The sequence below is a fragment of the Sapajus apella genome, unplaced genomic scaffold (genome assembly GCF_009761245.1).
Source record: "Sapajus apella isolate SASKATOON/1434 unplaced genomic scaffold, GSC_monkey_1.0 scaffold60, whole genome shotgun sequence".
NCBI lineage: Eukaryota > Metazoa > Chordata > Mammalia > Primates > Cebidae > Sapajus > Sapajus apella.
In genome coordinates, this window is record NW_022437000.1 from 13,356,269 (window position 1) to 13,373,719 (window position 17,451).

At 57.3% G+C, this 17,451-nt stretch overlaps 1 protein-coding gene across 4 annotated transcripts in view; it reads right to left on the reverse strand.

The window, feature by feature from the left end:
• LOC116528850 (collagen alpha-1(I) chain) overlaps positions 1 to 17,451 on the reverse strand; it is a 42,779-nt gene that overhangs the window by 2,075 nt on the left and 23,253 nt on the right. For 3 of the 4 annotated variants that reach the window (XM_032246305.1, XM_032246306.1, XM_032246303.1), the window contains exons 5-8: positions 16,471 to 16,598; positions 15,484 to 15,616; positions 14,156 to 14,309; positions 48 to 2,800 (exon numbers count right to left, since the gene is read on the reverse strand). In XM_032246305.1, coding sequence (XP_032102196.1) covers positions 48 to 2,800; positions 14,156 to 14,309; positions 15,484 to 15,616; positions 16,471 to 16,598 — 3,168 coding nt within the window. The remainder of the gene's footprint in view (positions 1 to 47; positions 2,801 to 14,155; positions 14,310 to 15,483; positions 15,617 to 16,470; positions 16,599 to 17,451) is intronic. The other variant, XM_032246304.1, reaches the window with a different exon arrangement.

Sequence of the window (17,451 nt, forward strand, 5' to 3'; positions counted from 1 at the left end):
CCGGGCGAGGGCTGCAGCATCCTCTGGGTGCCGGGCGAGGGCTGCAGAGTCCACTGGGTGCCGGGCGAGGGCTGCAGAGTCCTCTGGGTGCCGGGCGAGGGCTGCATAATCCTTTGGGTGCCGGGCGAGGGCTGCAGCATTCTCTGAGTGCCGGGTGAGGGCTGCAGCATTCTCTGGGTGCTGGGTGAGGGCTACAGTGCCCTTTGGGTGCCAGGTGGGGGCTGCAGCGTCCCCTGGGTGCCAGGTGAGAGCTGCAGTGTCCTCTGTGTGCTGGGTGAGGGCCATGCCTCTAAGGAGGCTCCTCCCTGCTGCTCTACTCTTGGGCTCTGAGGACCCCCAGGGGTCCAGGAAGCCACGGCTGTGGGGGTTTCGAGGGAGAGCCTCTCCTCTGGAGTGGCTTTCAGACAAGATTCTGTATTCCTCCTGGCCCAGCGTCTCCGGCTCTCCCACTGTGCGGTCTCCAGGGCTCTGGGTGCCACCCGGTGCCAGTGTTTGTGTGGCAAGGCTCACAGCACTCCCTGCAGCTGCCATCTCCCTACAAGCTTCGATACCAGGTTTGGGCCGTTCATTTAATGAGGACAGTGGGTTCTCGCCAAAATCATGGCTGGTGATTTCCTCGGCCGCCTTCAGGGTCTGGGCGGACTCTGTTAGTCGTGGCCTGCTGTGCTTCTCCCTCGCGATGGGCATGTTCGTGCCCATCGGGGTGACACCCCCAGGCCCTATATACTCCTGGGATGGTGCTGCCAGCGATGTGGGGGCACCTGTTGGATTTCTTCTGGTCGGGGATGGCACTTGCTGGCCACTGGAGGCATGGCCAGTGTTTCCCCTCAGACGGTTCTGCCAGGCTGTGGGAGAATTTGCTGTGGAGCCCTTGTTCTGGACAGATACTTCATTTAATTCTTGTAACAGATGCATCTCATCTCTGAGCTCACAGGTCCTCTCTCCTGAAATATGCTCAGGATTCCTGGGACCATGTGAACTCTCAAAGCTGCCTTTGAGAATTCCCTTCCCACCAGCAGGATCTGTCCGGGTTCTCTGTGCCAGAGCCCTCTCTGAGACAGGGTGGCTGGCGCCTGCAGCTCCTCTCGCTGCCGGATGCAGAGCTGCTCGTGGTCCCTGTGGTGAGGAGGCACCGAGTCTCACCTGTGTCCCTGAAGGCTTGCTGGGTTCCACTGGGGCTCGGTTATCCCTTCTGTTCTCAGTCACGGTAGAAAATTCTGTGTGCGCCTTTTCAGCCTCGTTCTCTCCTCCAAAAATACGAGAACATTGGTTTTCACCACTTGATGCATTTTGCAGCGTGGTGGGAGAGGCAGGCATTTTGTGGACGACTGGGATTTGGACAGTTATCCGTGGAGGCTCCGTGCTGGGCTGTGTTGTCCTAGCAGCCTGGACCGATGGCGTGTTCAGGGGTGGGATGTGTTCTGGCACCTTCTGTTCTGGGAAATACTTCTGGGTGGCAAAGACGGGGTCTCTCCCAGGGTCTGGGAAGCCTGTTCCTTCCGTTTCATCTTCCGAGATGCAAACAGTCATGGTGATTTCAGGGCCCTCCCCTGCACCCTCGCCCGTGGGACGAGGACACCACATGATTGTGGCTCCCCTCACCTCCTGCACGTCGTCTGCAGTGCTCTTTGCCGGGGGACCCCACAGGCTGGCGGGTCCCAGTGGGCATGATGCAGGCACCAGGCCAGGACGGGCTTCGCCTGTGCGGGGAGCCCAAGAGGGGGCCAGTGAGGGGCCAGCGTGGCCGTCCCTCCGAGCTGTCACCTGGGGCGTCCCGGGCTTCAAGGGGCTCGGCCGTCTTTGGGGCTCCTCCTCCAAGGGCCCCTTTCCCGCTGCTTTGTTCCCACTGGGCCCCGTTTCCCCGGCACTGGGGGGCATGCTGGTCTCTGCCCTGGGCAGCCGCCTCGCCTCCGAGTGGCTGATTTTGGTGCAGTGGGACAGCCAGCTCCTGGGGCCGCAGACGACGGTGGCGACGCTGAGGGCCGGCAGCGGATCGGCGGTGCAGGCCAGGAAGCGGGCGGCGGGCGTCCTAACGCAGCTGCTGGCCATGGCAGCCGTGTGCAGCACGCGCACTTCCGGCCGGTGCATCCGCTTCCGCTGCAGGTTCCGCCTCTTCCGCTCCTCCGTGCGCAGCCGCAGTGCGCCGGCCTCGGAGCACAGGCAGCTGGCGTGCTCGAACCTCTCGCGGAGCTTGGCCAGCACCGAGCTCTTGCCCACCACCTTCGGCAGGAGGCCGCGGGCTCTGGGCCGCTCCGCCCGGGGCTTCTCTCGCGCGTCTTTCTCCTTCGCCTCCTTCTCCTCGGCGGCCAGGAACTTCTTGAGGATGCTCTTCACGGGGCTCTTCGCGGCCGGGTGGCCCCAGTGCGGCTTCTCGCTGGGGCGGGGCTTCGGGGCGGGCTCCTTGGTCTTCTCCAGGAGCTTGTTGATGGTGGCGCCCACGACGCCCCTGCCCGGCCCCTGCTTGTCCCTGCAGATCAGCCGGCCCACCTCCCGGGTCCTCTTGAGGCAGCGCTCCCGGCCGGGGCCCAGGAACTTGGCCTGCAGGAGCTGGAAGCGCGTGGGCCGCTGGGCGGCCTCCTGGGGCAGGGGCTGGGGCTGGGGCCGGGGCTGGGGCTGGCGGCCGGCCCTGCTCTCCGCGGCCTCGGTCCCCGGGGGCCGGTCCGCGCGGCCCGTGACGTAGAGCAGCAGGCTGCCCAGGATGGCGCGGGCGGCCGGGTCGCAGGCCATCTTGCCCATCTTCTTCTTCAGGGCCTGGGCGTCGGCGGACATGACGTCACTGCAGGTCTTGCTGCGCTTCGGGCTGCAGAAAAAAACGAATCGTCACTTGATTTTATCATCTTTGTTTTTCCAAGATGACTCCATAGAACATGTCTCAGGGGCCAATCCCATGTTCTCAGGGGCCCCAGGAGTCTGGTAGGGAGAAAAAGAGACGGGAACTAGGAGCTTTGGCTTCTGGGCTGTCCCTGCTGTTAACTCGGGGGTGTCAGGGGTGCCAAAGGTTTTCCGGGTCACTGTGTTCCTGTTAAATGTCAGGAACTTCTGACCCACGCTCCTCCGAAGGCCGTGAGGAGTTCACGTTGAACAGCTTTGTGAAAGCATTTCGAAAACCGCTTTGCATAGGCAACATATTTAAAAAAAATTTAACAAACACATTTTGCTTGTACAGTACGTAAAACAGCAAAGTATAAACAAACGTCTATTCTCTGTGTGGCCTGTGTATGTCTCTACCTTTAAGTAAGAGAGATAAAATTAACATCTTAAATTCTGCCATGATCCCGAGGACATGGGTCCCTACAGCAGAGCTTCTGAAGGTTCGGCAGACAGCTCAGGTCTGGGGTGAGTGGAGAGGGGAATGAATTTCTGCACAAGGTCCTGAGCAGGAACTATTACTGCAGTGGCCAGCGGCCCCCCAAGAGCAGGAGAGGGTGGGTCTCGATACAGAGAGAGAGGGAGGAGGGGGCTGTAGAGAGGAGAGGGTTGCAGAGAGGAAGGGAGGAGGACTGGGATCACCTGGCTGGGTCTCCAGAACCTCTTTCAAAATGGCTTTCATAATGGCTCAGAGGGCCCCTGGGGCTGAGCGCTGCCGCCCTTTCCCAGTGAGACTTTTTTTCTACAGGTCCACCAGGGATTCCTTCCCACCAGCCCAGCTTTCAAAGAGATGGAACCAAGCGGGTCCTGGCTGGAGAGATGGGGTCTTTGTGATTTGATTTGATGGTGTTTTCTGAGCCCAGGTGCAGGTTTTCTGCTCCTGAGCAGCCCTGACCACAGGAACAAAGCTGGAAGGTCCCCCTGTCTGTGGCGGGGGTGGAGCCATCTCTGACCTCTCCAGATGGTAATTTTGTGCAGAGGCACCCAGAATCTTAGCTGTCACACCTGTTATTCATTCTAAGGAGCTCATCAGAGATGAAGAACAGACTCAAGTATTTCAGGAAAAGGCACCTTCACGGTGCTGTTTATGATGTTGAAAAATCAAGAGCACCCTCAATGTCAAGCCAGGGCGGCTGCACAAGGGCACGTCCACGTTTGTGGGAGGAGAGTCGGCGGCCAGACGGGGCTGGTGACGTGGCACCAAGTGAAAAGCTCACTCTGATCCGATTTTTTCAAGAAGCTGAACAGGCTGAAAACAGAGTGGAAGGAAATGTGTGAACATACTTCTCTTTCTGTGTTTCTCTGCATTTTTTCCAAAAGAGAGCTCTGTTTTTGAAGCCATGGATGGATTTCCTTGTGAAAATCTGTTGCCAAGCAGCTGTGATGGGGGAGGTGACAGTAGCTGACCACGTGGCCGTGTTGCCGTGGGCACGCAGTGACCCAGGGCCAGGACAGACCGCACACGAAGGAGTGGCAGGGCCACAGATGGAACACAGGATCCCGATTTCTCAGCCTCTCTGAGATGCCTCCCTACCTGGGTCAGTGAGTTCCTGCGGCCAGAGTGTGTGCTGTTTGTCCACAGACCCCAGTGGGCACTGGTGCATCAAGAGGCCTTGCTGAGACCCGGATTTCGGGGCTGCACTGCCAACACCTCCCATCCACGGTCTGGGGCAGGGCCTGGGAATCTGCATTTTAAGGAGTTCCTCATGACTCCGATGCTGCTGGTCCCGGGACCCCACCAAGAACCACTGAGGCAGACGCTCCTTCCAAACCCACCGAGGAGGAGACACGGAAACAACTCTGAACCTGGGCAAGGGCACCACATGCAGTGGGCGGGGACAACTGTAAAAATAAACTAATCCAAGGAGCAGCTGTGCGTCCTGGCCAGGGACACCCTTGTTCTGAGTCGTCGGAGCCCACCCAGGAAGGCGCTGCTGTGTCCCCATGGCTGGTAAAGCCATCCCGGTGGCCCCAGAACTGCCCTGGCCAGCGGCTGCCCACACCCCCCTGAACCCAGAATGGATGGGTGCACCCTCCACCGCACTGTGGGGAAGGGGAGGGCAGAGGAGCAGCCGACCTCAGGGTTGGGGACCAGCCCGGGGCGTCCTGCTCCCATTAAAGGCTGCACCTGCACCCCCTGGCCATCACAGGGTCCGTGGCCCTACCTGCCTTCCACCAGGCGTCTCCGGGCACGTCCCCTTCGCTGTGATTCGGCTGCCTAAGGAGAGCTGTGCTCCTTTACCCGAGGAGGCTGATCTCAGGCTGTTGTCAACAGAGCCTGTCACGCGTTTTGTCCCCACTCACTGGGTGGTTCAGTCAACTTAGTGACTCTGCAGGTGAGTCATTCAGATGACTGAACCAGCCACACTGACCGCCTGAGGTGGGGACATTCTGATCATCTGAATACAAAGACCACAGGCTCAGCCGCATGTGACATCAATCTGCCACTTCTCACATCCCTCGCTGATGGCTCCTGAGCCCCACTGTCCAAATAGAAAGATGAAAAACAGCTGGAATTAAACTAGCTCATCCTCCTGCCTTGATAGGAAGCAAGTTTGGAAGGAGGAAAGTAAATGGAGCTTCACGCTGACTCTAAATTCCCACTTCCCTGACCTCAGGTGTCGGGCAGCTGGGCGATGGGACCACCACCCCCACTGGGAGCCCCGTATCCAGGCTGAGCACCTGTTCCGGCTGCTGCGGCTGTGTCGGGGGGACCCTCATAGGTTGCATGTCCTCCTCGTGAGTCATGGTGTCTGGGAATCCAGTTTAGCTCTCACATCACACAGCTAAGTCTGTAACCGCTTGTGAGGTCGGTGTCATCAGGACCTGGCCAGCAGCCCACAGAGTGAACGGCACACAGAGGTGACCTTGGAGGATGTACTAGGCCGCCCCGTCCAGCTCCTCAGCCGTCACAGCAGGCTTTCACTCCACAGCATGATCATCTGAGAAATGTTCTCACCCGCAGAGATCAGGATGCTCTTCTGGGTTTATCGCTGAGGATCAGGGAGTTCAGCCAGAGCTAGAAAGTCCTCTTTGAGGTGAGCCCTGCCTTGCTGTGGCTGTTGGAGGTGTCAGCGGTTCAGGACGACACCCTCGGCGGGAGAGAGAGAGGATTCCACAACCCCTTCACGGAGCCTTTGTGTTCGCAGTCATCATTAACTGAGGTCCTTCCTGGATCTGGCCTGGCCACTCCCCCGATCCCTGCTCTCCTGCCATCTAGCTGGGCTGCCCCTCCCCATCACAGGGACCTGTGCCCACCATCCACTATTGCGCTCACCCTCTCTGGTCCCACCCCTGGCAGTAGCCCCAGAGGAGCTGTGGTCTCTGGGTTCCTTGAACCTGCAGGCGGTTCCTTCCTCCGGGGTCTGCACGAGCTGTCCCCGCCTCTGTTCTGCCCTCTGGACTTCACTGGTCGGGACATTCTGGGCACCCATGGCCCACGGCTGTTGCTGGCACGTCCGGGTGTCTCTCACTGGTGACACCAGGTGTCACAGCACTCCTCATTTTCTAAGATCCAAGTGCACTTTTAAACAGGTCACCTGTTTTTTGCCCAGCTCCCCACCAGAGCACGGCCCCTCTGTCAGCAGGACCCATGCTGGTTTTGATCTCCACTTTCCCGAGGCCAGAGCAGTGCTGGGCACAGCAGGGTGGGCCAACAGTAGACCCGTGGGCGGCGAACAGCACCCTCGGATGCTCTGTTCACCCAACCCCAGCAGCATCCGTGGAAACTTGGTTCACCCACCCTCATCAGTGCCCACAGAGACTCAGTTCACTCACCCCAGCAGCACCCCATGGATGCTCAGTTCACCCACCCCCAGCAGCACCCACAGAGACCCGGTTCACCCACCCCCAGCAGTGCCCCGAGGAGACTCGGTTCACCCACCCCCAGCAGCACCCTCGGAGACTCGGTTCATCCACCCCCAGCAGCACCCACGGAGACTCGGTTCACCCGCCCCTAGCAGCACCCACGGAGACTCAGTTCACCCGCCCCAGCAGCACCCACGGAGACTCGGTTCACCCACCCCAGCAGCACCCACGGAGACTCGGTTCACCCGCCCCAGCAGCACCCTCAGAGACCCAGTTCACCCACCGCGCAACCCCCTTTCCCTCCTCGCTTTCCGGCCAGTTCCAGCCTCCACCCTGCCTGCCCTCTCCATGTCCAACCACACTTTGGCCTTCAGCCTGGAACAGCCTTGCTGCCTCCCTGACAAGCTCCTATTCATCCTTCACAACCCAGCTCAGACACTCCCTCCTCACGGAGCCTTTCCCAGAGGCCCATCTCTGCGACATCCAAAATTACCCACACAGACCTCTGTGTCCCCACAATGGGGAACAGCAAGGACGCCAAGAACACCCCTAAGTCACGGACTCAGAAAGGCCCCAGGACTTTTGGCCAACTTGCCCACAGGGCTCTGAGCGCCAGCTGAGGCGCACTGTGACTGGGGCTTCCCTCGTTGCCAGTCCCACAGTCCGGCAAAGGTCCCCCTCCCTCTGACCCACTCCCACCCCTGCTGCTGCCTGGTTGCTGAGTGAACATATCCCCACGTGCCTGAGCCCATGCTGCCCCTCGGGCCATCAGCCCCGCTCCTCAAAGCCTCCCACAAAGGCCCCTGGTCAGAGTTGAGCTTGGAGTCCGGCCACCTGGTGTGACCACTACGTGCCCAGCAGGCCTCCCTCAGCGTCCCCTTGGCACTTGGATGAGCTGCAGAGCCCGCAGAGAATGGAATGTCTTCCTCCCAGGGGCCAATATAAATAGCAGGGTGCCCGGCTTTCCTGATTTAGTTGTCGATGGCTCTGGCCAGCCACAGAGGTCGCTTGAAAATACAACGAGACCAGAGGCCACCACAGTGCAGGAGACACAGCCGGGCCCGCCATGGCATGAAGGCCCACCGTGGCATGGAGGCCCACCATGGCATGGACAGCAGCACCGACGGCAGATTCTTTGCTGGGGACCTTCCAGCCAGCAAGGCCTGGCGGTCACTATTCTGCCCAGTCGGCGGCCATTCTGGGCTCGTCTATCAGCCTGGGCCTGCTGGGAGAGCCCTCGGGCAGGGAACACCCTCAGCCTCGGTTTCCTCCTTCGGAGAAGGGCAGGACTGGTTTTGCTCGGCGGCTGGGCCTGCGACTGGCCACGCCAGGAGCCTGCTCAGAGCACAGACCAGCCTCAGCTGCGTCATGCACATTGCGCCGGCCCCTACGTGTCTAACGGGGACCCTTGGATGCCCTTGGCCAACAGTGCTCAGGAAACACGTCCTGGGCCTCCATGAACATCAGAGGCCTGCACTGCCATTTCCTGCCCTCTGGGGATGAGCCTGCAGCCGCCTGCCCTCCCTCCCCTCGGTGGCTGCACCCTGGCCTCCCTCCGAGATGGGGCACCACGGCCTGCCTGGGGGCACACATCCTGGCGGTGGCCCCATCTGTGCCTGAGGAATTGGTCATGTCACTGTGGTTCCAATGCTCCTCTCCCCAGGTCTCTGCACATCTCCATGCGTGTGCAGAGAGGCCAGCGTCTTCTGTTTTTACGGCTGTTTGTTCTGTGCCCATTTTCCCCTGAAGCCATGAAGACCAGGTGGGCGACACCTCCTTAGGTATCCAGCCCCGGGCAACCCCTGGGGCAGGCAAGGAGCGGGGAGGGGCTGTTTACCAGCCGCGGCAGAGCCCCTCCCACAGCTGCGCCTTCGGGCTCCTGGGGTTCTCACCGGTCAGCGGAGGGATGAGATGCCCTTCTGGAGATGCAGCACTGCCAGCGTCCGGGCTGGGCAGGGTGAGAGCTGCCTGTCTGAGAGGTGGTCCCGAGCACAGTGTGGACCTGGAGAGGGTTTAACCAAAGGCTCGAAGAAGCGGCCTCCATGGCCCGACTGCTCGGCTGACGAGGTTCTGCCCAGAGGTGAGCGGGGCGTGGGCTCAACTGCCGACTCCAGGCCACTAGGCAGGGTCCCCCAAATTAATGTTATAAAAAGAGAAGGGCCGGGTGCAGTGGCTGACGCCTGTAATCCCAGCACTGTCGAAGGCCAAGGCGGGCAGATCATGAGGTCAGGAGTTCAAGACCAGCCTGGCCGACATGGTGAAACCGTCTTGAAGAAAAGTGCAAAGATTAGCTGGGTGCAGTGGTGCACACCTGTAATTCCAGCTACCCAGGCGGCTGAGGCAGGAGAATCACTTGAACCCAGGAAGTGGAGGTTGCAGTGAGCTGAGGTCCCACCACTGCGCTTCAGCCTGGGTGACAGAGGGAGACTCCTTCTCAAAAAAAAAAAAAAGCAAGCTTCATCCTTTTTTTTTTAGATTGGTTTTAAATAACACAAGTCTCTTTAAGCTGAGGCTCATCATTTTACAAATAAATCTGTATTTGATCTTAGCCCAAAGGCTGAGAAGTGATTACGAAAGAATCTGGTATTAGATTTATGAAAAAGAAAATCTAACGCTAAGGGATTTTACTTTCTAAAAATCCCGGAAGGCCAGGGGCCCGGCCGGGGTCCTGCAGGGTGGCTGGAGTGGCCCTGGACCGCAGCAGACCCCATCTGGCCAGTCCCTCCCCAGCAACTTCTGAGGATCGTTGCCACGGTCACTGCCCACCCTGTAAGGTGAGAACAAGTGTCTGTTCCCTGTTGATTTTTTGTAACAAGGTGGCAAATCGTTCAGACTGAACTAATGAATCAGCCAGAGAACCTGAGTATCTGTGTTTCCTGGAAATAAATCTGGCTAGTGATGGATGCAGCCTTTTGGGCCAGGATACCCCACAGCGTTGGCCTGAACATCCTTGTGTGACCTACACAAGATCTTATCTGTGACTGACTTAGCCGGACCCACAAAGGGGCGTCTGGTCAACTGGCCGTGACCAACGAAGGGGTGTCTAGACTGCCGGCTGTGACTGACGAAGGGGCTGCTGTCCATCCCGGGCTGACTGAGGCCATGAGTACTGGACACTCCTCCAGGCCTGAGACGTGAGTAGGTCAGCAGAGGGTTCTGGGGATGTTCTCCGCTGCCTCATTACAGCAACTGCCTCGGGCCTCTCAGTACCTGTGGGGCACGCAGGGTATCAGGTTCATGAGCTGCTGTCACAAATTTGTGCTACAAATAAATAGATTATAAAGCACACTGATGAAGCAATGGGCAAAAGTTCTAACAGGATATAAAATTCACTATAGCATATTATGCTGCAACAGAATGCTGTTATGTAGGATAATAGCATTATTGAAGGTTAAATTCTGATTCTGAATAATCAAACAGTGGTTACAGAAGAACTTGCTGTTTTCTGAGGAAATTCACCTGAAATATTTACGGTGAAGGGATATAGGGTTGGCAAGTTATTCTCAAATGTTTCAGAAACGGTTGTGTGTGCGTGTGTGTGCATATGTGTGAGTGTGCCTGTGTGCATGCACGCATGTGTGCCGTGGGAAGAGAGTATAATCAGGCTGTGGGACCAATATTAACAGCTGCTGGCTCCAGGCAAAGGGGCATGCGCGTTGCTGGACCTAATTTTGTTTAAAACAAACTTAAAAATGAATCGTTAAGATAGCAGAGGGAGAAAGCAAAGCCGCGACGTGACAGGTGGCATTCAAGGACTCCGACAGCGCAGACGCGTCCTGGGCGAGGCGATGCTTTGCGGAACCCCGGGATGCACCAGTGCCTGCTCTCGGGGCCCCTGGGACTCCGTGCTCCCCAGTTTCCTGGTGTATGGACAAGACAGGGCTGCCCCCGGATGTCCCGGCTGGTAATGGTCCCCACCGGCACCACCAGGGCCCCAGGTCGTCCAGCCTGTCCTGCCCGAGGCAGAGACAGAGTAGGGAATCCTGGACAATTGCCCTCCTTGGGCAGGGAGGGTGGAGAAGGCAGAGAGATGCTGCCCACGGGGCCACAGGCTGGTTCAGACCCTGGGGGCTGCCAATGTGGCCATCAGACAGAATGTCCACCATCTGTGTGGTGCTGGACACAGAGTGCCCAGATCACACGCCGTCCCTGCCTTTGTCTAAGCCCTTGTTTGCTGACCACGGCTCAGGGCGCGGCACACGAATCATGAGAAGACTCAGACTGTTCTTTAAGACCCTGTGTTAATACTTTTCCCGCAACAGACTGAGTGAACTGATAACTTATTTCTGCGCGTTAACTGGAAATGCGTCTACACCCCAGGATTTTAAGCAGGCAAGCTGCAGTGCCTGCACTCAGACTGGAAAGTCATTTCCAGCCTAACGCAACCCTTGGAATGAATTTTAATGATGGAGCTTTTAAAGCCCAGATGTTTGGACTGAACATCAGTTTGGGTATCTCCCTCCCTCCCTCCCTGCTTCCTTCCTTCCTTCCCTTCCTTCCTTCCCTACTTCCTTCTCTCCTTCCTTCCTTCTCCCCACTCCCTCTCTCCCTCCCTCCCTTTCTTTATACTTTCTTTTTTTTTTTCAGGGTCTCACTGTGTCACCCAGTCTGGAGCACAGTGATGTGATCTCAGCTCGCTGCAACCTCAAGCTCTCAGGCTCTGACAATCCTCCTACCTCAGCCTCCCAAAGAGCTGGAACTACAGGTGCCAACACCACCCAGCTAACTTTTGTTTTTGTAGAGACAGGGTTTTGCCATGTTGCCCAGGCTGGTCTCAAACTCCTGAGCTCAAGCAATCCTCCTGCCTCGGCCTCCCAAAGTACTGGGATGACAGGCATGAGCCGCTGCAGCTGGCCACACCTTATTTCATAAGAATGTCTTGGAGAAAGAAAAATAAAAATTCCATCATTTAAACTATGGACACCGTACATTATAAGATGCACCACAGTTTTAGAAAGATTGAATACAAAAATGCATCCTAGAATAAACTACGGCATCACTGTGCTGTAGGGAGAGATCAACTCCTTTTCAGAAGACATGAGAAGCAACACTGGAAGTTGCCATAAAGAGCAGGTGTTTAGAAACACCACTCACACAATGGAAACCACTGAGAGCCACATCCACGGGGTATTTGAATTATGGCACAGGAGTACAGTGGAATACTAGGCAGCAGTTAAAAAGGTGGGAATCGGTCTATGTATGGTGATACAGAAAAATATTTTAAAACTTAGTTTAATGAAAACAGCCAAAAGCAAGCTATGACACATACTAACTTCCTTTGGGCAAAGAAATCGCACATGCAGGTGTGTCTTATGCACAGGTGCACAGCCCAGGTGTGTGCGTGCAGGGAACTCCCAGAGGGAGGCTCAGGTGACCGTGGCCTTGTTATCTGTGGGTGGTTGGAAGCAGCTTTCCCCGCACACCACTGTTAACAGCATTTGGATTCCTGAAGCTGTGCACATGTCACTTTTATAACAAAAGGAACCCCCTCAGTGCCGTTCTAAGCGGCAGAGTGGGCCCAGTGTTCCCTCAGTGCTTTCTACGGTTTTGTTTTTCTTTTGGACTTTTGGGCCTCTCTGTCACACGAATGTGGAGCAAGGTGGTGCCAGCTTTTGTTTACGATGCTTGTGGATTTTGTGTTCCTGGGTTTCAATCTATAATCAGTTTGTAAATAGACTCACTTTCTGATTCTCACGGAGGAGTTTGATTTGCGGGTGGAGACCGGGTCCACCGTCATTTGGATCCAGCAGCGCCGTGCTCCTGCAAGCTGGCCTTCTCTTCCGCACACCAGGGGCCGAGAGGGAAGGCCAGTTTCAGGTGAGCTGGCGACACGGGTGCTACTGTGTTACTTATGCTAGCAAAGGTCCCGACTTACCTGAATTGGGTTTCTTTTCCTGAAAGGTAATTCTCAGTTAATTTCCCCACACCCACGGGTCCTGGGACCATGCCACGTGGACATGTGTGACGTGAGGCCCTTCACCCTCATGTGCCTGTCTCTCTGCCTCTCCTGACTTAAAGCACCAGAAGCAGCGCAGTTAGTCCAGTTACTGGGAAGCACAGCACAGAGCCACATTGCCGCAGTCTGTGCAGCACAGGTCACAGATTCCTCAGTCAGCGTGGACATGCCCACACAGTGAACGGGCATCTCTAGGGAAAAAACAAAGCCTCCCCCAGACACGCCTGCTCCCCCTACTGAATGAATGCAGGGGTGGTTTCCACCCAAGGGAGGTGGGCGGGGAGTGAGGCCCCTGGGAGCTGCGGCAGGGCCTGTCCGGGAAGCCTCGAGCCAGTGTACCTGGGCGTGGGGTCCACGGCCCCACCTGCGAGGTCCAGCAGCCTCTCTCGCCTGTCCACTCACACAGGAATCTCAAGTGGGAGTATAAAGACGCCACCATTTTCCTCTTTCAAATCATCCATTCAAAGAAGACGGAGCCCTTAAGGGTAGGGGTTTGCATTTCCGTTGCCGGCACAGATTCCAACCCGGCTTTCTGCCCCAGCCCCCTCCTCTCCCTGAGGCCGGGCCTTCCCCTGGGACCCCAACTCTGCCCAGAGGCGAGCCCTTTAATGAAATCACAACAAAAAGAGAGGCTCCAGCCAAGCTGCCCAAGCACAGTGGTAAACATCGGTCAACTGCTATTTTATTCACACCAGATGCTGTGTGGAAAAATGATGTCCAATTTATTTTAAACAAGAGCAAGTGATCTCTTTTCCAAGAATCTGAGAGACAACCTCATCCCAGGAACAGCGCTTCTTGGTCAGTGAGCCTGGCAGGGCAGGCACGGAGGGGAAAGGCCTTCTCTGCCTTTGGGCCCGGCCCACTGAGGCAGAACAGAGAGAGATGCCGGAGCCGGCAGGAGGCCTTATGTCCGGTTTTCTCTATGAGCTGTTTCAAAAGAGGTTGCTCTTAAAATCTAGTGTGATTAAAAAGTTGTGTGGGGTTAAGAGCAATGCTTCCGTACGTGTCCTGCAGGCCCCAGTGTGGACTGTTTCTCTGTCCAGGCCCACACACGACCCACTGCAGACACGGTACAGGGAGGGTGGCGGTGGCGGGGGGCGGCCCGTTGGCCCTCAGGAGGAACGCACACCTGGTGGCAGAGGCCGGACAGAGGGTCTGCAGGGGGTGTTGGTGGGGAGGCCTGCGGACCCCCGCAGTTAGTGCTGTTGAAGTGAGTGAGCAAATAGCATTAGCTCTGCGAGAGTAAAATGCACCGCCTGTCCCAGGACTGCGGGTGAGCAAGTGCGGCAGACCCACGCCGCGTCGACGACGGAGGAGGGAACATATTCCCCACGGACACGCAGTGTATTTTACGCAGCAGTTAGGATTCTGAAATTGGCAATCAAGAGTTAAATGTGGCCAGTCAGGCACAGACTCTGCAGTGGAGCCGCACAGGGTCGCTTCAGCCAGGGGCTGTGAGTGGACACTAGGGGCCCTGGGGGTGGAATCAGATCTCTAGGGGGAAAGTGGCAGAAATGGCTTTACTTCTCCTCTGTGGACAGGCGGTAGAGAGCCGCGCCCAGGTCCTGCAGCTTCTGCTTGTCCTCCAGGTCCTGGTACAAGCCTTTGGGAACCAGGTCCAGGCCATACAGCAGCCCGAACAGGCAGCCTGCAATGGTGCCGGTGGCCGCGCTCTCCCCTGAAACGCAAACGCAGGCAGTCGCAGTGGGCTCCACCTGGCCAGGGCCTCCGCGAGACCCCTGGGGCTGGTTGCTCCTGAGGTGGGCAACACTTCCTCCTGCCAAGCCCCCATTCTGCTGGGGGCGGCTGATGTGGTGGCTCACCCCTGACATCCCAGCTACACAGGAGTCTGAGGCGGGAGAATCTCTTGAACCTGGGAGGTGGAGGTGGCAGTGAGCCAAGGTGGCCTCTCTGCACTCCAGCCTCAAAAACAAAATGAAAACCAAGCGGGAGGGGACAGGCGCTCCCCTTCTCCCTCCCTGGGGTAGGCACCTGTGTAAAGAGGTGTCTCGGCACGAAGAGTCACTGAGGTGCCAGGACTGTGCAGAGGGAGGTGGAGGGAGGGGAGCCCAAGGCCACACGGCCCCACCATGGACCCAGCGTCATGGAGGAAACCCCTCCAGGGGCTGAGCAGGCTCTGTGCAGAGCCTTCCTGACCAAAAGGGCCACATTTGTGTTTTCCCAGCTCAGGTCTGTGGTCAAGCTCAGCTCCAAGCCTCACTGAGTGAGGCAATTTCAGCCAGTCTCACAGAACCACAAGGCAGGGGCTGACCTCACGGGTAGGAGCTGTCTGGAGCTGCCGCAGCCACTCTGATGGGCTTCTTCCTCTGCCTCCACGGCCAGAGACGGCCAGGGCACCACAGAGCTAGCATGGATGGAGCAGGATGTGAGCCCAGGACCCAACTCCAGTCTGCAGTCTGTGACTTTGCACAGAGGCTGCAGAGCAAAGATGACGGTGACCTGGGCAGAGAACCCCGTGAAGGTGGCCAGCCTGAGGTAGCGGCAGCAAGGGCAGGAGTCTCCACACCTCCACTCCACCTCCTCCAAGGCCGCACTGCCCTCCAGGCTCGTGGACCAGGCAAGAGACTCTGGGTGTGTGGAGCTCCGGGCAGGAACCTGCAGCCGCACCTGTATCCTGTGACGTCCACCCATGAGCATCCTTAGGTCAGCGGGTGTACCTGGAGCCAGTGCCATCCCAAAGTGGGTTCCAGAAAGGAAGAGAAGAATGCATATCCTGGGGGTCAGGAGGTGGCCCCTGAACACCTGTGGCCCTAGGACACCCCGAGGGGATGCTTCAGGAGAAGGCTGCTACCCTCCTGGAAGCCACAGCCATTAAGGAGGGAACATCTCACCTCCATGAAACATGGCCCGGTGACACAGCTCAGTCCAGCTGTTGCCTGCTGCCAGGAGGGCGTCATAGGCTATCATGGGGGCATCATGGCCTCGTCTGCCCCCTCGGCCTTCCGAGCTCCACTTCCTGTAGGTCTGACAAGAGAGCCGTGGGTCAGCAGATGTGCCCAAGTGGAGCCGCATCTGGGTACATTACAGCACAAGCTTTCTGGGCCCATCCTAGTGAACTGCCATTCCATCTATCCTCCCATCCACCCACCCATCCATGCACCCAACCACTCATCCATCCACCCATCACCCATTTACCTACCCATCCATTCACCCACCCTTCTACCTACCTGCCCTTCCATCCACCTACCCAACTATCCATCCATATACCCACCTAACCACCCACCCACCCATCCATTCACTCATCCACTCACCCATCCACACATCTACCCACCCATCTACACATCCACCACCCATCCATTCACTCATCCGCTCACCCACCCACTCATCCATCCACCCATCACCCATTTACCTACCTATCCATGCACCTAACCACTCATCCATCCACCCATCACCCATTTACCTACCCATCCATTCACCCACCCTTCTACCTACCTGCCCTTCCATCACCTACCCAGTTACCCATCCATATACCCACCTAACCACCCACACACCCATCCATTCACTTGTCCACCCATCCATCCCTCCATCCACCCACCCACCCACCCATCCACTTATCCACTCACCCATCCACACATCTACCCACCCATCTACACATCCACCACCCATCCATTCACTCATCCACTCACCCATCCACACATCCACCACCCATCCATTCACTCATCCAGCCGCCCATCCACCCACCCACCCATCCATTCATCCATACACCCACCCATCCATTCACCCATCCACTCACCCACCCACCCATCTACCCACTTGCTATGCACTTATTGAGCACCACTGGTGTGCCAGACATTGCCCAGTTCCAGTACAAGGCTTACCTTTTCCCTCTCTTCTGCGTCATAATTGTCGGGGAAGATGGCTTTGTTTTCTGAGTCCTTACTGATCTTCCTCTCCTCCAAATAAAACTGCCATTTAGCTTCAAAGTAAAACCAATGCTCCTGGTATTCTAAATGTAAAGAACGGGATGAGCTGAACACAATGGCATCCATGGGAAGGAGGTGGAGGGCACTGGGGCAGATGTAGGGAGGGAGGAGAAGCAATGATGCCCCTCCACCCAGCTGCAGGCACGTGGAGCACGTGGAGAAGCTGAGCACCTGTCCTGGAGTAAACAACTGAGCGACTGTCCAGAATTAGGAACATGATGACATTTGTAGCTGCCTTTTTCTTTCTCTATTTTTTTTTTTTTTTTTGAGATGGAGTCTCGCTCTGTTGCCCAGGCTGGAGTACAATGGTGCAATCTCAGCTCACCCTAACCTCTGCTTCCCATGTTCAAGCAATTCTCCTGCCTCAGCCTCCCAAATAGCTGGGACTACAGGCTCATGCCACCACGCCCAGCTAATTTTTGTATTTTTAGTAGAGATGGGGTTCCACCATATTGGCCAATCTGGTCTCGAACTCCTGACCTCAAGTGATCCACTCTGTGCTGTAGAGCCAGTAGGCATGCAGGCTGCCCAGACCCAGGCCCGCAGCCCTCCTGCCTGCACTGATGCAAGCACTGCTGCTCGCCACACCCCACCTCCTGTTCCTAGGCACCGTGGGAGCCACAGAGGGTGGGAGCCGTGCAGGCCACTGGGTGGCTGTCGGGCCCGAGGGACACGTATGGATTGCATGCGGTGATGAAGCACAGACCTGTCTGCCCGGCAGTGGTGGAGAGTGCAGGGAGCTGGAGGGCTGCAGTAAGGAGGCCACGCTTTTGCCACAGAGCTCCAGGCCATAGGGAGGCCAGGAAGGCCCTAGGCAAGGACCTGGACAAGCCTTGTGGGCACCCAGGACTCGCAGGCCCTCCGAAACTTGGGGCC